Source organism: Dysidea avara, chromosome 10 (genome assembly GCF_963678975.1).
Source record: "Dysidea avara chromosome 10, odDysAvar1.4, whole genome shotgun sequence".
NCBI classification, from domain to species: Eukaryota; Metazoa; Porifera; class Demospongiae; order Dictyoceratida; family Dysideidae; genus Dysidea; species Dysidea avara.
Genome location: NC_089281.1, coordinates 13,456,941 through 13,475,577, shown reverse-complemented (window position 1 = coordinate 13,475,577; position 18,637 = coordinate 13,456,941). Strand labels below are relative to the sequence as shown.

At 38.0% G+C, this 18,637-nt stretch overlaps 4 protein-coding genes across 5 annotated transcripts in view; 2 read left to right on the top strand and 2 right to left on the bottom strand.

Moving 5' to 3' along the window:
• Positions 1-608: 608 nt before the first annotated feature.
• LOC136236445 (interleukin-1 receptor-associated kinase 4-like) lies at positions 609-7,578 on the bottom strand. The gene is made up of 8 exons (XM_066026599.1): positions 7,309-7,578; positions 7,192-7,259; positions 7,013-7,127; positions 6,836-6,960; positions 6,602-6,779; positions 1,042-1,104; positions 815-988; positions 609-764 (listed from the first exon to the last, which is right to left on the bottom strand). Exons 1-8 carry the CDS (start codon positions 7,486-7,488, stop codon positions 645-647), a joined length of 1,023 nt encoding a protein of 340 aa, XP_065882671.1. The 5' UTR covers positions 7,489-7,578; the 3' UTR covers positions 609-644.
• Positions 7,567-13,448, top strand: LOC136236444 (uncharacterized). 2 transcript variants are annotated; one of them, XM_066026597.1, is made up of 12 exons: positions 7,567-7,749; positions 8,441-8,663; positions 8,927-9,048; positions 9,100-9,153; positions 9,317-9,806; positions 10,319-10,447; positions 11,213-11,344; positions 11,419-11,550; positions 12,098-12,223; positions 12,268-12,399; positions 12,748-12,879; positions 13,178-13,448. In XM_066026597.1, exons 1-12 carry the CDS (start codon positions 7,642-7,644, stop codon positions 13,324-13,326), a joined length of 1,929 nt encoding a protein of 642 aa, XP_065882669.1. In that variant the 5' UTR covers positions 7,567-7,641; the 3' UTR covers positions 13,327-13,448. The 2 variants fall into 2 exon arrangements, with proteins under 2 accessions (XP_065882669.1, XP_065882670.1); XM_066026598.1 differs by having other exon boundaries at positions 7,568-7,749; positions 13,196-13,448.
• LOC136236447 (5-formyl-3-hydroxy-2-methylpyridine 4-carboxylate 5-dehydrogenase-like) lies at positions 13,370-15,457 on the bottom strand. Its single transcript, XM_066026601.1, has 7 exons — positions 15,328-15,457; positions 15,138-15,277; positions 14,985-15,084; positions 14,147-14,241; positions 13,781-13,877; positions 13,625-13,726; positions 13,370-13,574 (listed from the first exon to the last, which is right to left on the bottom strand). The coding sequence occupies exons 1-7, from the start codon at positions 15,398-15,400 to the stop codon at positions 13,480-13,482; spliced, it is 702 nt and encodes a 233-aa protein (XP_065882673.1). The 5' UTR covers positions 15,401-15,457; the 3' UTR covers positions 13,370-13,479.
• LOC136236446 (serine/threonine-protein phosphatase 4 regulatory subunit 2-like) overlaps positions 15,397-18,637 on the top strand; it is a 19,009-nt gene continuing 15,768 nt past the window's right edge. Inside the window, exons 1-2 of the mRNA XM_066026600.1 lie at positions 15,397-15,558; positions 15,789-16,008. Coding sequence (XP_065882672.1) covers positions 15,525-15,558; positions 15,789-16,008 — 254 coding nt within the window. The 5' untranslated portion in view covers positions 15,397-15,524. The remainder of the gene's footprint in view (positions 15,559-15,788; positions 16,009-18,637) is intronic.

Here is an 18,637-nt window from a genome sequence, read left to right as displayed (position 1 = left end):
AGCTCTTATCATACTACAATCGGCTGTGAACAGCATGGAGTCTATCAAGTAGTTGTTGTTTTATATAAACAGTTGGATGGTTATAATTATTAAGATTATCGTAATGATGAAGTGAAGAAAATGTTGATCATATTAGAACAGAGGAAGAAACAAAGTAGGTGGTTGTGTTGTGTGATGTAACAGTTACTATAACTACAGATCGGGTGGAGTTAGATGTCACTGTTGCCAGCAATAAGAATCAACTGAAATGAATCATTTAGATTCCACACCCATCCAGATCATGTGAGCTGCTCTATGATAACATAATAATTTTAACATGTTCCCAATGCAATGCATGCTGCTTCAACAACTCTGTTGAAGTAATAGACTGTTCTATTAGAGTACCTTGCTTTTAAAAATAATGCAAGACCTTGTATAAAGTGATCAAAGTACAAGTGATGCACATTTAGGATTGATTGAGGGTCTAAATTTGGTAAAGGCAAGATATGTCACCATTTTGGGTGAGCTGAGACATAAATCAAGATTTTACTAACCATGCATTGCTACACTACATAGAATCATTAAATTGCTTATTTCAAAATGTAATGTACCTCCTTTGCATATATATATATATATATATATATATATATGTACAATAATATACATCATGTATTTACAAACTGCATTTTATGTTTCTCAGTACGCTGTTTTTGTTGTTGCTGCATCTCAAGTTTAAATGTTGAAACTGCCGCTTCACATAAATTCTTTTCCAGCTCAGGAAAAATCTGTATATAGTAAAACATCAAGCAATATTTGAATAGTATATGAACCTCACCTTTTCAATGGTTGCTCTCTCTCGCTGCTTAACCTCCAAACATTGTCGAGCTATGTCACAGAGATTATATATGGACTTGGTTGGCCATCTACCACTAGTAAGGTCAACTTGATTTATAATGCTGTAAGTTGAGTCAATTGCTTTGTTAGAGATGTATGGATCCATGTAAGAAATCTGTAAGAACAGGAAGTAAGTAAAGGAGCTCAGCTGTATTAAAAATGACATACCAAATCATTAGGATCACGGCTGGCATCATAGGACGGCTTCCCAGTGATTATCTCCAGTAGTATCTAGAGTAGTAATGCATATACACAACAGAGTATCTTAGTAGTGTATGATGGTATGTTTAGTTCGTTTTTGATGTGGAGCAGCAAAGAATATTCCTAGCAAATGTGTTAAACTGTGGCTACTATAACTACAACACTAGTTTACACTAATAATGAGACCCACAGGTGTGCCATTAGCTTTTTGTGGGTAATTTATATTTGAACAAACCAAGTTACAAAAGTCTGAGCATCACTCACAGTAGGTCTGCTATGTCATTAACAGGTGCACCAAAGACATGTTTTTGCAGGGAAAATCCCTATATTGGCTCACAAGCCAATGTAGGGATTTTCCCACAATTGGCTCACGAGCCAATGTAGAGATTTTCCCACATACACCTGAAAATATACTAGTGGACACTTAATCCCTAAAATTAAGGGCAACTACAAGGAGTTTTAAGGAATCAAAGAAATAAAAAGTAGTGAAGGGAGGTCGCGTACACCTGAACATATACTAGTGGACATTTAATATCCAATCCAGTCATGGGTACAGACTGAAGTAGAGATTAAATGTATATCTTCAGGTGTAGGCGACCTCCCTTGTTTCACTACTTTTTATTTCTTTGACTTAAAATAATAATTCCTTGTACTTACCCCCAGCTGATATTTCTGTTATTTTTATGAGAAAGCGCAAACCTCCATGATCCCCCTTACCCTGAATACTAGTTACTTCTGTCTAGCCTAACATACAATGTCACCTTTCTCTTTACACCTTTCAAATTGCCATATTGTTACTAGCACAAATTGTGGAAAGAATGATCTATCCTACCATATCAGGTTGGCTTTGTTAAGTAACATTTTCTACTAGACAGATGCTAATACAGCATCATGGGGCGAGCCTGAGGAATAACAAACAATTAATTGTCAAGTGGCAGTATTTTGATGTAGGCAGATATGCTGTCAGCACTATAGTACAAAGAATATGTTTTATACTGTTACTCAACAAGGTTATTTGCACATTACCAATAGATTATGATTATCATTAAGCTATCAAAGAACAAAATGATTAGGAGATGGGATAGCAGAGCTTATGCAAGGCACAGCATGGCATTGTTGTAAGCATATCCAGCATTGTTTTTATGACAACAATAAAATGTATGCATTGAGTGTGTTGTAAAAGAATGGCTCGTAGCATGGTGGTTTGTGTCTCAATAGGGCAACTCTCGGAAAAAAGTTTTAATGGTCTCACATACTTGGTATCAGTTATAGCTGGGTGGTATTTTTGACTTTCCTCAGTCACCATGGCTATGCTAGCTAGGCCAGAATCAAGCCTTCATAAAGGACAAACAAATGAGGATAGACATCTACTTACCATGATGCTGTCAACGACCATACCTGCTGAGGAAGTTAAGTAAACGCTTGTAACATTTGTTCTGGACACTCGAATAAGGCAATAAAGTAAATGTTAGTAACATTGTATAGGACACTGTTAGTAGAGTGGCTAAGTAAAAAAATTGTTCACTTTTTGATTAAAGCACCAAACTTGGTACAACATTTACTTAATTCATACTATTTCATATTAGATATGGTGCCATTAAAATTACCCATCACATCACGCTCAAAGAACCTGAAAAGTAAATCAATAGAAAACGTACCAGGAAGCCATAAAAGTGCAAAACACTGAAACTTTGCGTCTAAATAGGCAAGCAAGGGATGGTCATATCCAAAAGCTGATCAAGGGAGGTGCCCATCTAGGTTATTAGTTTGCCACGTTAAGAAGCATGGAGGGTCATGGCATATGAAGCCATAGATATGCAATATATTATTTCTATGAGCGATATCCGCAATAACATTTCGTGTATATCTATGATGTCACAAAAAATGGCCGCCATAGTGTGGGGACTTTGTACAGGGAGGTATTGGGCGAGATAGTGTTCCCTATGACAGTGTTTATAAATTCGAAAAAGGGCAAAGGTAAGGCATATAGTATATAATGCAATACAAATAAACCTATTTGTGTCTGAATTTAAAATTTTCGGTCTGCTTTCCTTATTGGAATACGTTTTGCACTGTCACAGTATGTGTATTCATAGATATAATAACGCTTACCGGGATTAGAAACGGAAGTGGGTGCACATGGGAACTGTGTTTCGGCTACTTTTGGAACATCTTACTACAAAGCAGAGCAGTTTCACTGGATAAAGTAGGCACTACTTATTAGTCATGGCCATGAGACATGCGCTCAGCATACAAATTAGTTTAAATACTCACAGGTGAAAAAGATACAAGCCCATATTTCATCGAGTCCGACCCACGCTTTCGACTGACACGGTTACAAAAACAAAATTTACAACCAGCAGAAATGTTTTGCCCTAATATATTGCAGTCTAGTGACTCCATTAGTGTGTAATATAGCCTTGTAGCAAAGTAGTTGAAGTGAAATTCGTACAGAAAGTGAATTATCTGTACCAACGCAGTAAGGCGAAACACGGATAACATCAAAGGCTGTGACAAAACATTAGGGATTTTGTACACAAATGATGACATAGCATACTTCCATTTCCAATCCCGGTAAGTGTTCTATGGTGTACTACTTCTTACCTTTATTGTTCCGTGTGTAAAACACTACAGACAACATTCATTTCGAATACTGTGTGCCAAAGTCTCTGAAGCCCCCGTACTAACACAGCCATTTTGTCAATTATGATATCAAATTGCATAATCGCAACATCAAGAAACGTCATTGTAGATATCGCTCATTGGATAGTACCTGTACTTTTAACACTGAAAAATTGGCTCCATTAGAAGTATTAAAAGCAGGTAATTTTACTACATTTTGAAAGATTTTCTGATTTACTGAGATACATTCATGCTATTTAAGCAAAAACAAAGATTTTGAATGTACTTTTATGGTTTCCTGAACAGCTAGAAAGGGCTTATAACCTAGTTTAAAAGTTTCAAAACATTCTCCAAGGCAATGATTTGACGTGGCACCATATCTCTAATGATTTAGTATACCTTACTGAACCTCCACAGAAAATTTGGTGCTTTTATCACAAAGTGAACGATTTCATTAAAATTTGTTAATTAGTCGCTCTACTATGTTGACCATGCAAACAAATAAGGAAATCTCACACCTTTCTCGCTAGTGTGAAGCTTGTTTAGGCTCGCCCCAATCAACTTGGAGTATCAAATATTGGAATATCAACTAAATTTAATATATCAGTACTACTCTCTAAGTTTTGAAACATCTAACAACAGCAGCTTGACTTACCAAAGCAAAGAGCTAATAAATGTTATGGTTGTCCCAATAAGTAATACACTTGTTCATACTGATGTTAAAAGTTAATGTAAACCATCAGCCTCATACCTGTCTATCTGCAGTATGTACTGAATTGGCAGATCTCTGCATGTACGTGTGTGGTGTGTAGCACATGTGCATACATGAGTATATGTGTGCATGCATGTTTATATATCCATATGTGTGCACACCTGTCAATTAGTGTCTGTACAGTTTGTGTCTGTCTGTCACTGCGTGAAGTGCCCGTGCCTGTGTGTATAGTTAGTTTACTATGTGTGTACTGTTATGTTCATGCACAAAACATGATTGTGTATTGCTCATATATAATATTTTCCTGGTAAGCATTGATCTTTGAAAGATAGTGAGGTACTATTATTATTATTATTATTATTATTGTTTACTAAGCAGTCAGCCCTGCTGGTGTGTTCAGGAATCACATAAACACAAATACATTAAGTACAATAATATGATTGGAGTCTAGTCATAAATAGATCAGTATCTGCAATTTCAATTGTATCAGTTGGTAGTATGTTCCAGTCATTTATTGTTTTTGGTACACCTGCTAGCAGGTCCTTAAAAGGTTATAGGACAACTTAGCAGAAAGACCTCAAGCATTGCAAATCTCACATGTGATCGTTGATTTGTCGGCTATGTTCTCCCAAGCGTATCAAAGGCCAATAGCCTGCAGTGGGTGACACCAACACAAGTTCAACCACTCCATTCATTTTATAAGCATACCAAAAGGAATTTAAGTATGGGAGGTAGAGCTTAACATTGTAGCTTTGTTTGCTGTGACAAATCTGGAGATATAATGAAACATTTTCTGTTTTCTAAGCCTATTTTGTCTTCTACTAAACTATAGACATCTTTATGAAGGACCTAAATGGGTAAGCTTCCTTGTAGAATGGTTATCCTGTAATGTGGGTGTGGTCTGTGTTTGAAATCGTGCCTAGTCTTCATACTGTTATGGTGGCATAAGCAACACCTTATGACAACTCTTTTCCATCGTAATCAACTCAAGCTGCATCTTCGAACTGTTTTTCACACTGCTGTGATGCCATATGCACTGACAACAACTCGTCAATTTCCTTGTTAACATTGTCTACACTATCCTCACTTAGATCCAAGCAGTGTAAGGTGCAAGCTTTGATTTCTTCAGCCTTCAGCAAAAGCATGCTCAATCTATTGCACTTACATAGGTGATATGATGGACATATAATCTAATCCCACCTACTATTATGCGACTGGGTCTGTAAAAACCTGACACAGTTGTGCATTTTTCGAATTCCTGTTTATTAAATATTCATAATCTGCTTAGCCAAGTGCATACTCTGGAAAAGTTTCAGCCTCATATGCCAATAACTTTGGGAGTTACAGCCCTACGAAGTAGCAACAACAGAAAGATCAATTTGTACAGCAAGTATAGGGAAAATAAAATTACAGGTGCTTACGAAAACAGTTGTAACTTACAAGCAGAATGATATACAGAATTGAAATTTGATTACTGGGTAAGTTTTTCTTTGTGTTACCTTTCTTCACTGCATGTAAAGGCAAAATTAGTGAAGAAAGATCTATCGTGTACTATCGTTTCGACATGACATAAACAAATGCCCATAACTTGCGTATCCTTGTGTCCACTGTAATGAAACAAAGGTTTTCGAGCCCCTCTTGAGTAGGCAAATAAGATGATATCCAGGTTTTTGTTGTTAGGCCCTTTCTTCACTAAGAACAAAGCATTCAAGAATTTTTCAATAAAATGAAGTATTTCACCCATTGTATTCAATGCTTTATACCGTGAATTTAATTAAGCTTGCACAATTGTGTCAGGTTTTCGCAGACCCGGTCACATATGTCCCCATCATCTCAGTCACTCCTTTGGTCTTCATGTTTTAAAAATCTTTGGCTTTGCCTGGTTTTTAAAACCCACAAAGACCTCGTACTAGGTCTCTTAGAACTCTACCAAAGTTTTCTAGCCATTCCACCACACAGTACAGTAAGTTACAATTTGTATGTGGATGTGCCTTCAAATGAAAAACTCAAAAGTCTTGACAACACAGAAAAAGGAAATCAAAAGCAGCAGCTACCAATGAGATTTGATTGATAGCCTGAACTATTAGTACACACCCTTAAAAGCTCCATGTGCATACAATAGCTGTGATTTTGTAGAACTGTTCATGCTCAAGACCAGTCTAACAGTTTACCATTAATGTATCCACAACTCACCACCCCAAATCCAAAGCTGTCCATCTTGACAGTGACATAACCTCGGTAATATTCTGGTGGGATGTACCCCGATGTTCCCACAATACGTTTAGTAGTTCCTAGCTCTTTATCTAATGGTCTAGCTAGACCAAAATCACCCAACTTGGCTCGGAAAGACACATCAAGCAATACGTTAGCACTAAAGGATACATGAATAGTAATAAAAGTATGCAGTGTGAAGGAGTTATAATAAACCTTTTCACATCTCGATGAACAAGTGGTTTATTAGGAATAGCAGTGTGAAGGTATAGTAACCCTCGAGCTGTATCACAGGCAATAGACATGCGTACCTCCCATGGTAGTTCAGGTTTCTTCTCAAGCTAATGAAATAAACAATTAACAGGATGTACAATGTAGGCCTAATTTGCTTACCGAATTGGCCAAAGCATCTTCTAGTGTGCCATTAGACATGAATTCGTAAATTAAACAGAAATTATCTGAATATGCACAAAATCCCATCAGTGTTAACAGATTGGGGTGACGATATCTGTGGGGGGGTAGGCACATGACTAGACTAAAAAGTACTAAGCGAGGTGCTGAGTCACTCATACCTTGTGAGAATATTGACCTCCGTACGAAACTGTTGTTGCGCCATGTCTGTACTTAAGTTACCACTCTCCTAATCATGAAATACACAACTTACATTGGCTGACTACGAAGCCGCTTACTTTTCGTAGTTGTTTAATGGCCACAATTGTATGTAGCAACTTCCCTTTATAAACAGGGCCGAACCCGCCCTCTCCAAGTCTACAGCTTTCGCAGAAGTTCTTAGTAGCATCTCGTAACTGTTTATAACCGAACTCGATACAGTTAGAATCTTTGCTGCTTCCAATTTGGGACTGTGTCATCCTTAATAATGCTCCCTGGCTATCGAGAGGTGACGACCGCTGTTTGGAATTTCAGGGAAAGTCCCTATCTTGTTGACAGCATATTAAATAATGCGCTGGCGCTTATAATCAAGTTATTTTCATAATCTCACACTATCACACTCTGCACTCGTGATGGGTGCGGACAACAGTAAGAGATCACAGTCTACGACTAGTACGGACAAGTACTCACCCTCCAGAGGTGGCGGTAGGAGGAGTTCCTCTCTCGATTCAACTGCTAACGTGAGTAACTTATTTCGCCGTGTTCGTCGGTTGATACTGCTCTACTGTACACGAGTCTGTTAAATAACATTGCATCTGTACGAGCATCTGTGTCCTGGTCTGTGCTTATAGGAAGTATTGAATATGGGGGTCTCTATTTGGTTGAATGTCCTGTTTTTTTTCCTGTTTGTTTTATGAAGTTTATATATCCTATTTTAATCATTGTATGCATATAAAAGGAGGTGTAGCAAGCTATGTATTGCCATAGACAATACACCCAGGAACCAGGAATATAAACAATGCAACGTAGCAATGTGATCTTGTCATGAGACTTGCATGCACACTGACTTCAGCATTTGAAGCCACATACATGTCAGACATAACCCCGATATACCACATCAGTACAGCTTCAATGTATTCATACAGGATGAATGACTATGTGTATATCATGATAGTGGGATAGTCTAACTCATTTATAGGGCACCACTATCTGTATGGCATGTACTACACCATCTATATATAGTCTGTCCACTTTCTTTTGAGCTCTTGCTTGTAACAAAGCACTTTCTTGTGACAGACAAAAGGTTTCATAGCTCTGTACTAAATAGTCGGAGGCATTATGTGGGACTATGTAACCTTCAACACAGTTTTTATAAGTATTACATATGTGTGATGCAAAGCATTGGTTAATTATGTTTTGCTCTGCATGCAGCGTGAAGTAACAAGTCAGCTCCACCAATTCTTGGTGGAGTCACAGTTATCAGGGATGGAACGACTGTTGCTGGCTGCTAATGTCACATCAATGAAGAAGCTTCTTGATGCAGATGAGGAGGAGCTTGGTAACCATGGCATCACATCAGCCATGGTTCATAGACTGACTGTAAAACTAAAGAAGTACATTAACAAACACCCCGAGGTGGACGATGATGAAGATAGTAAGAGTATATGTAAATATAATAGAAACCTTGGAACCAAGAAATTCTGTCCTACTTTAGGGAAACTGGTAGGGCCATAAGATAGTGGATACTTTGATATATCTTTTATTTCCCTTGAGTAGCCATGACCAAACCGCAATTTTTCTTGCAGGGCTTAGAGAGCATAGCGTTTATTTATAAACTCCAACAAACTTAAACTGCATGCATGGCCGTGCAACTCTATTATGGTTTAAATAAAACGTATGTTTTATAACTCCATATAGTGCCATCAAATCAGGCTCGGTCTCAGTCCCTGGTGATGGATGGATTCCCCAGTATTGTACAGCGACTGGCCACAAACAGACCACTGAGTGACACTTTTGCTGCTCCTAACACTGGAACACCGGTTTGTTATTTAAATGGAGATAAGGTTTAAAAATTGATCTTGACATTGCAGGTTTCTAATAGATCTTTCAGTGGATCTGATATCGTATCTGGCAGGCTTTATCAGGTAGTGTTATCAGTGTGAATTGGTTTTGTAATTTTGCTAATGTTATAGCAGAAAACTGTTTACAAATTTTAAGATAGTCATTTTATTGGGAATATTGCACTGATCATTATTCAAATCTTATTGTGTCTCTTGATTAGCTTGTGATTGCATGTTTGTTCATTAGCCGCCTATTAATCCAGTTAGTCCAACAATTGTTGAGACTCTAGAACATGAAGACAATTCAACTGCTATCACTACTGAGACTGAAGCTAATGGTCATGTTGGTGGTGGCACCGATCAAGTTGTTGATGTGACAATTGAGGGTCAACATACCCTGAGTGAACGACAGGGATCACTAACACCACTATCTCCATCAAACATTGAAGACTCACCTGTCATTACACGTGATAGTTTGAGAAGGATTTCCAGTGTCCCTGAGGGTGACTTACGTGATTCATTAGACCACTTGAATATATTAGAATATGCTCCCTCCATGGCAACTGCTTCACCCTCCCTCCCTCGTACTGGTACAATGTTAATGAGAGAACACCAGGACCAACAGATGACTACTTTATTATCCAGTGTCTCGGCAGTTCTCAAAATGCTGAAGAAGAGCAGTGAAGTGTCTGAGTTAATGATGGCTGCTCAATCAATGTCACTGCTGTGTGGAAGAGGTTTGTCAATTGCATGGCCAGACCCTAGATCACAAGTGTCTGTTGTAGGAGGGTTTGATATATGTGGTGCCTTAAGGGTGATAAGCAGTTGTTGTCATTTCAAATTCTTTCCATATTGTATTTGGCAAGCCATCAGTCCAACCACTTAACCAAATGGTTAATCATCTTATTATACTATCAACATTAAATTTCAAGAGGGATTCTCACTGACTGAAATTTTGTGCATAATTTCTGCTCACATTTTCCCAGTTCACACAAAGGACTGTATCAAATTTATATAGGAATTTGTTGACAACTTGTGTATGTACTAGAGAGTAAAGTTATACCAGGAAAGATTGCCTTAATGTGTCAGCCATACAGCTGTTTGGGTGGGGGAAATTTTTTGGTAAATTGTTCAAATTTTAATGGTTACTAAAATTTGCCTATTTCAAATAGGAGTCATCATACTTAAATTAAATACAAGACCATGAATGTTTTGCAATGACTGTTTTATTAGAGTATTTTCATTGCAGTGACTAACAGACAACATGCCATCCATTGTGGGGCTTTAGAAACATTTGCTGATGCAATACCAAAGGCGTATGATGACCCTAAGTTGATAGAGGAATATTGTCGCTCCCTGAAATATCTGATGCACAAAGGTATGTATTGTCAAGAATTTATACAGTCTAGTTTTTTATGTTGTTGAATTGACAAACAAGTTATTTGCTTGCGGTACAATACTGTAGGTCACTGTGTACTGTTTCTGCTCAACTGTTTAGAGTTGTCTTAACCTGCCACTGCCAAGTAGCCACCTGTTCTAAAAGGCCAGAAAATTTGAGTGACTTGAACTGTACAGTAAAATCTCATCAGTAAGGTCACTTCTGTAACTGACCTTTACCAATGAAGATCATGTTTGGGATCTACCTGACATGGTCACTATAATGAAGTGGTCTTAATAATGCAGGAGTTAATCTAGGGGAGGGTGGGGAGGGGCAAAGGCCCCTGGGTTGGCTATTGCCCCCCCCCCCTAGGTTTATACCTAAAGCCTTGAGAAATGGAAATGTTTAATTGATCCCAAAGTTGTATAATCGAATGGTCAATATTCAATGGCATCACAGTAAAATTTCACCAAAATTGAGTACATTTACACCTATATTTTCAAAAATTTCCTGGGGGAGCATGTCCACAGACCCCCCCTAGAATCCGAAGCAGCTTACTTTGCCCCCCCCCCCCCCCCAGCTTAATATTCTGGGTTGAGCCCTGTAATGAGGTCATAAGTACACCTTGGGGGACCTACTTAACAAAATCACTGTAATCTAGTAGTATAGCCAGTCTTATTAATGGGGTGGCCACTAAGAACCATAAGAGGGACAGACAGCATTAGTACAGGAATACAGACAAGTCAATTGTTACTTGTTTTATAGCTCACATTCACTCATCCTCCTCACTTTCACTGGTGGTCATCCCAGTGCTTGTTGATGTGTTGAAGAGATTCTCAGAATACGACATTACCGTGGTGCAGACCCTGATCACACTAGCCAGTTTCTGTAGAGTAGGTTAGTACAGTAATGGACATGGCAGACACTGATATATTGATCACACACTTGTTATATATACTTTACCATTGCAGGAGTTGATGCTCGACAAGTGGTAGCTGATCATGATGGTATACAAACTACACTGATTGTCATGGAGATTGGATCACTTGATCCTCAGATACAGTCATGTGGACTGGCATTGCTGTCGTGTGCTATTGTGGAAAGTATAACCAGTAACACTGTAGGGAATGTACTGTAGTGTTTATATTTGGGACTTCTGAGTTTTGAGCATGTTACTAGAGTGTAGAGCCAGACAAGTTTGAACCAAAGAAAACTTATTCCATATTATAAACTCCTTATTGAGTTATTAAGGTCCAGTTCAACAATGAATGAAAGAAAAGGCATGGCCACAAAGTGTCAGCCATTAAGCAGCTGTGTAAAAATTAGTGTGAAACTTGCACAGTTTTTAAAAAAAATTATTATTAACACTTTACAGTTTTTGTCACCCATTGGCCAGTTTCTCTGAGTGGCTTCATTAGGACTATGTTTAAATATATTTTGCTGCTTTGTTTGAGTATGCCGAGTGTATAAGGATCAAAGGCTGTAGAGCTAAATATCCTCTTCCCTTGAAATTTAGATGGGGGCTTTGCTCCACCTAGCCCCTCTTTCTCTACGCCTATGATATATATGGGATACTTCCATAGTAAGGTAATACAGTAGCCTAGTAATTCAGGCTGTAGGCTTTTTTTGGTACATTTTTTCTTCCTGTAGTGCCACAGTTGAAGGTAGAGCTATCAGGATCATGTGATGCAATAATACGTCACATGCAAAACTTTGAGGAACATGCAATGGTACAGATGTATGGCTGCTCTGTGTTTGCTGCTATGACAGCAGATTGTGAGTGTTCCCATCCATTTTCCTTAATCACATGATCCAATTAGGTCCCTCATTGGTTGGTCAGTTGGCAGCTGCTAGTGTGATGGCTGTGATCATTGATGTAATGAGATGTCATAGCAGTGACAGTTCTGTATTGCTATGGGCGATAAAGGCACTAGCAAATATGACCATTGATGGTGAGTAACATGTTGTGTGTGAATTTGTTGGAAGCACTCTATGTAGCACTGCTCCACAAGTGTCCATGTAGCATGCTATTAGTGTGTACAACACTCAATCATGATTAGGTGACATCTCCTTTTGACCAAGTGCTGTTTCCTTTGGCTATTTGACCGTCTTGTAGTATATTAGACCTGTAGTAGTTTTAAATATGACCACTTATTTCTTACATGATGGAGTTACAAATTCAATATTATACAAAGAGATAATCTTTTTATGCCTATGTGCCAGCATCATTATTGCCATTTAGTCACTAACACCATCACAGCATTGTTCATTACATTTGGTGTTGATATTATTGTTGACAGAGGAGCGGTGTGGTGACATTACAGTGGAGGGAGGGGTAGGACAGATTATTATTGCAATGAAGAAGTTCATGAAGTCATCAGGGATACAAACATGGGGGGCATATGCCTTGTGTCGTATCCTCTACTGCAACAGTAAGTCTACAATATTTGAATAACTAGAATACTGGAGTTCATCCTGTATGCGTGTGTAATAAAAATGTGGTTGTTCTATTAGAGTAGTTTTCACTAGACATGTGCAAGAAATACTCTAATAAAACAGTCACTTGCTACATGGTGAAAATAACACAAAAGTTTGATGACTAAAAAGACTGTTTAGTTTACAAATATTGAAGCAATAGTTTTTAACTGTGAGGTCTGCAAAACATCCAAACTAATTCTCTATGATTTTTTCCATGCTTCTATGTGTTTTCAGTATTTGTGCATTACACAGATTTTACGCTCCACGTAGGATATTGCCTACAGGCAGTGCTCAAACATGGGATAGAGACGGTGATATTAGAGAGACACTTTGGTGATGAAACTGAAGCAGGGACCTACATCACCAAACTTGAGTCACTACTGGTTGAACTGCAACAATAACTAATGCCCTGATGGGCCGCATCATCATCACTTATTAATCATCTCATTTGATGTATTTAATTCTGCAATTTATTTTTTTTATATTTCAGTTTCTTGGTCATCAATAAGAAATCCCAACTCCATTTCTGCTACTTGTTGAATCATGTGGTAATCCTAACAGTGACCATGTCTGAATCTGGCATCAGGTGATTCCTTAGCAACTACATCATGTGGCCTAGCAACAGTGTCAGGTGCCTTCCCCACAGTCACTATATTTCATGAATTAAACTTATTCACCATCACAAACATAAATACTCACCTAATTGCATGTTTCTTGATTCATATGCTGTTAACTTACGAGGCAATTCACCAACAGTTCTGCCAAATGATTCCTTCTTAATAAACCTCAGCAGGTTTTCAACTAGATGCACATTAGTATTATCACACACACACATGAATCACTACCTCTATATACCTTTGTTGATAGCTGATGGTGAAGTCTGGATGTGTGCAGTCACCTCAACTATCGGAATGAAATAGACTGGAAGCAAAAATCTCACCCCTAGGGTTCTCTGGTAAGAATACAAACTATTGATGTTTATCACTACATGCTAACAAACAGCCACACCTCACTACATGCTAAAACAAGGCCTAAAGCAAGTCAGTCATTTTCTGGCCAATCAAATCCATTTAAGGGACAGTGGCTGTTTATTAGCATGTAGTGATAGGCTATGAATGGTTGGCCACTTCATGACGCACAAACTGAATGACCCACTCAAGCATCAAATAGTGCATGATTCTCTTAGTTGTCATACTTCCCAACTCAACATAGTTGTCTTACCTGTGGATGATCCATATCACTAAACACTTCAGTCAAGTTCAGTGTTAGAGTATTTGAGCAGACAACAGTGTCCTCTGAACACATCAATGAGATGTCTACAGGGGATAGAATACAGTAGTAGGTCATGTATAATAAAGTGGAACTTAGAGCTGAGCTTTTAAAATTATGTGGAACTATGTAGATAAAAATCTTAGACCTAAGACCCTACCAAAAAATCTGACCCGGCAGATTGAGAATAAATATAAAATTTTTCACGGACTCAGTTGAGCTTCATTTGACTGCTCTATTAGAGTGTTTTATTTAAAAGTGGCCAAAATAATTATGGAGATGTTTTCTATTGAACTTCCATTTGCAATGTAGCCTTGATACAACAAGACACACCTGCTAATGGATAGTACCTACACTACAACAACTGCAGGACTAATAATGTTAAACATGGGGGTTGTGATTGACTATGTATATATTGGACAACATGTCAGTGATCTAATGAATACACACATGTTGCATATATCCTAACCCATGCATGTTAATGAGATATATGGTTGGTTTGATAGGTTCAACTGACTGTCTCAGTGTCACTCCAATAGCCACAGTATTATGATCTGCATGGTCAGTCAGTCAAAATTTGATTTGACTATTGACCTGCATCTGTTTATTTTCACTATATTTTTACGTAATACTTTTACTCACAGCTTTTGCCATAGTATGATGATAATGTCATGATTTGACAATTACATTACAATTAGTCTCAGGGTTACCAAGTTTACCACTACAGGTGGTGGTACAATCAGCATTAGTATGACACTTCTTTGCTGTATGTACATCTCAGTCACTTAACTCTTTAAGACATTGTTCTTGATCGACAGATTCTCTATGATGGCTTCAAACACAAAATCAGCATCCATCACAGCACAGGACAAGTGACTCTCTGTAATCACCTTAACATGATGATTAGTAATGGCTGGATTACACCTGCAAAAAGTTAACTAACAGAAAAAGAATCATCTTCAGCTAATAACCCTTCACTTCTCAGTTGTGACTGCTGCTCCTCCAAGCGATGGTGTACTTCTTGCAAGTTCGCTTCATTTTTGTCGTACACACGAACATCACAACCACACCTCGCTAGCTCTCCTATTACATAAACTATTTAAACGCGCACCATCGTTACTCAAACAACCTACCAGATAAAGACAGTCCTAGTAAGCCGATTCCAACTACGGCTACTTTAGGCCTCTTCGCATCGCTGTATGCCATTATTTTGATGCGAATCACGTGTAATGTGTGATAGCGGGCGCTAATTGGGGTGGCTGTGTACTGGTGTTAGCGCGCTGGGTTGTACATTATGAGAGTAGCTGAGCGTGAGTCCGTGTGAGAAGATATGGACTACCGTAAGATGGAACAGTTGCTGGAAAGTAAGTAAAATTAATTTCTTTCATTACAAGTGCTAGTATACAATACAAATATGTCATAAAAAATATAGGGGGGTATTTTAGGCTATTATATTAAAATTCATGTTTAAGAACCCATTCCATATTTATCTAAATTAATAGGGTGTACTATCACACAGAGGAACTCTTAGAAATCCCCTATATTCTTGTATTAGAGTTTCCTCCTTGTGTAATGTGTGGTTTAACACTTGTAGAATTTGATGATCAGCAGTCTAGCTATCTCCAATTAGAGCCCGTCCTCTTGGATGTATCTCATACTGGCATAGTTAGGTTTCCATGGAAACTGATTCGACCGTTGCTCAGATACAAGCTGAAGAGTGTTCTCGGGGAAGCGTTTGGGACATCAAAGAATATTCCTGATGATGATAAAGACCTCTCAAGACAGATCTTGGAGAGGTTTGATAAATTCTCCGGGTGAGTATTGTACTTTACATAATTCATCAATTAATCTGAAAAACAGAGCACCTTGACATATGGGTGTTCATATATTACAGTGGACTATTTATTAGGTTATTTCAAGTCACTGTTACACTTCTATGGTAGTATACATTGTTAAATACTGTGTGTCAAGTAGATCAAGAAGTGAGCATGTGAAAATGTAACTTCACATATGTATGGTGGTCAAACTAAACATTTTTACAAGTCTCATTGAGATTCACTACCACTGCACCAAATTTTATTGCCATATTTTTAATTTCTCTCTTCTTTTATGCACTAAACAAAAAAAAATTGTCATTAAATTTGTGACCATCTCCACAAAACCCTGCGTAGTTCACACAGTTTCTGAATTTCGTTTTGCTGTGCCCCAGTGTTACCTACAGTGTCTAAAGAATGGGTTTACAAAGTTTCAGCTTATTGTGGTGAGTAGTTTTAGAATCATTGCACTAGACAGTGTAGGAAGAGCAAAGAAATTGATTGTACAACTACTATAGACTACAGGCAAATGAATTTGCTCCCATCTCTTTTGTTTACAGAGTCGGAATTAAAATGTTCATCATGAATTGGATTAAAGTGTTCCAATCCATCAAGGTATAGTTGTAGCTGTATTCACTTACGCATATAGGTATGAACGTGTTTCAAAGGGCAGTGATTTTTTTATGGCTACCAAATTATAATCAAACGCACATGACACATACCCTTGAGACTACAGGAACAAACAAGATATTCGAATTCTCCACAAACAAGATGGTATATAGTTTTAATTGATCGAGACTAACTTCCTTGAGTAATGGCTCCATTAGCACTTGTGCATATTTTCTTAATAGCTTCCATGATTTCACCTGCTTTTGGTACATTTCATTTGTTAATACAATGCATACTTGTGTGAACTATACAGTGAATATGCAGGTTTTTGCTGAGAGGCCGGGTTACATGTGTTACATGTACAAATGGAGTTAATTTTGAAGAGTGGTGATGAACAATCATATACCTATAAAAGTGGGCCTAACGTATTGGACAGAGTGTACTTACAGACTTAGAAGCAGTCACACGTGTACTAGAGGCTATTTTGTAGTGTAGGTTTCTTTTGTTGCTTCAGTTAGGCTTCAGAGGGGCTGGAAAGTATTCTTAGTTGCATAGTGTGCTGCCTGCCCGCTCATTACTGAATAGTAAGTTTGTATCTAGCTGTGTGCATTCTCTATTAATTATGGCTAAACTGAATAGTCATATATTACTTTACAGAGCTATAACTTAACTACTGTTATACGTTTTGCAAATATTCTAATAAATAGGTGCATATTCAACCTTCATGATCTATAAGAAAAGCAGTATCAACAGTTGTATCTCGATAATGGTGTCTCCAGCATTACTAGAGCTAGATATTACCTGGATTATTGTTACCGTATAGTAAAAAACTTTTGTGGTAAAAACTTTGGCGAATTTGGCGAATAGCGTTCAATTTTCCAAAGTTTTTTTCGCCAATTATTTTAGATGAGCACACTGAGTAACTAGAACTTGAGATGAATGTCAGTTCGTACCACCATGCAATAAAGATCGAGCTGACTTTGGAGATCTTCCTAGGAATGTGTCCCACAGTTGTAAGCACTCCTTGAGATAACATTTCCGACCAGCTTCCCGTTCGCATGTCAGTTAGTTCATCGTCTCGCAATGGATTTGGCCAAATACTTTGATATACGTGATAACCTCTGCTACTGGAGTTCACCAAAACAGTAAATACAGTTGCTCTCGGCATCGCAGGAGATAGCGAAGCACGCCTTTGCTAGCACCAGGGTTGTTAGATCAGTAGCTACAAAAGTATTGCTACAACAACAACTCTAGCTACCTATACACTTACTACACTACTTAACTGCATGATGAGTTGACACCTTGTCGTTATCCTTACCGGGGATCCTTATGTACCGTACAGTAAAAAACTTTGGCGGTAAAAACTTTGGTGAATATTGTTTCAATCACCAAAGTATTTTCTGCCAATTTCTTCAACAGCGGGGTTTCATCACACTTTTTTACCGCCAAAGTTTTTTTACTATACGGTAGTCAAAAATAACTGTGTTGATTGGTGGCTCCATGAAATGGCTACAATGATGTTGATGTCACCATTAACTTTAAAAGTCCATTGCCTGATTGCCACCTTTGATTTCACACCTTCATAAAAAGTGAATCTATTTTCCATTGTTGGGGTATGAAACTTTTAAGGCCTAAATCGTATTTCATAGATGGGGGAAAGAGGGAGACTTCTTTTCATGCTCTAATTGCTGAAGATGTGACATTTTCATCGTTATCAAGAGTATATAATAGAAACCAAGAGTGTCGAATGGTGTATTGGCCTGTGATTAATGATTACATAAAGTAGCACGGATGTTTCAGTAATTGTTTGTTTACGTGAAATGGTAATTTGAAATGCGTACGTGGCAACGGGTCTTAGATTGCCAGTTTTCTGTGTTATTCAACCAAGTATTCAACTGTTATTGCACAAAGAAAGTGTAATAAGGACCCAAGATAGCTCCAGCTCGCTAAAACAAAGGTTGCACAAACGAGTGTGTTGTCACGCTTTCAGGTATTCGCTTGGCAGTGCCAGAACTTTACA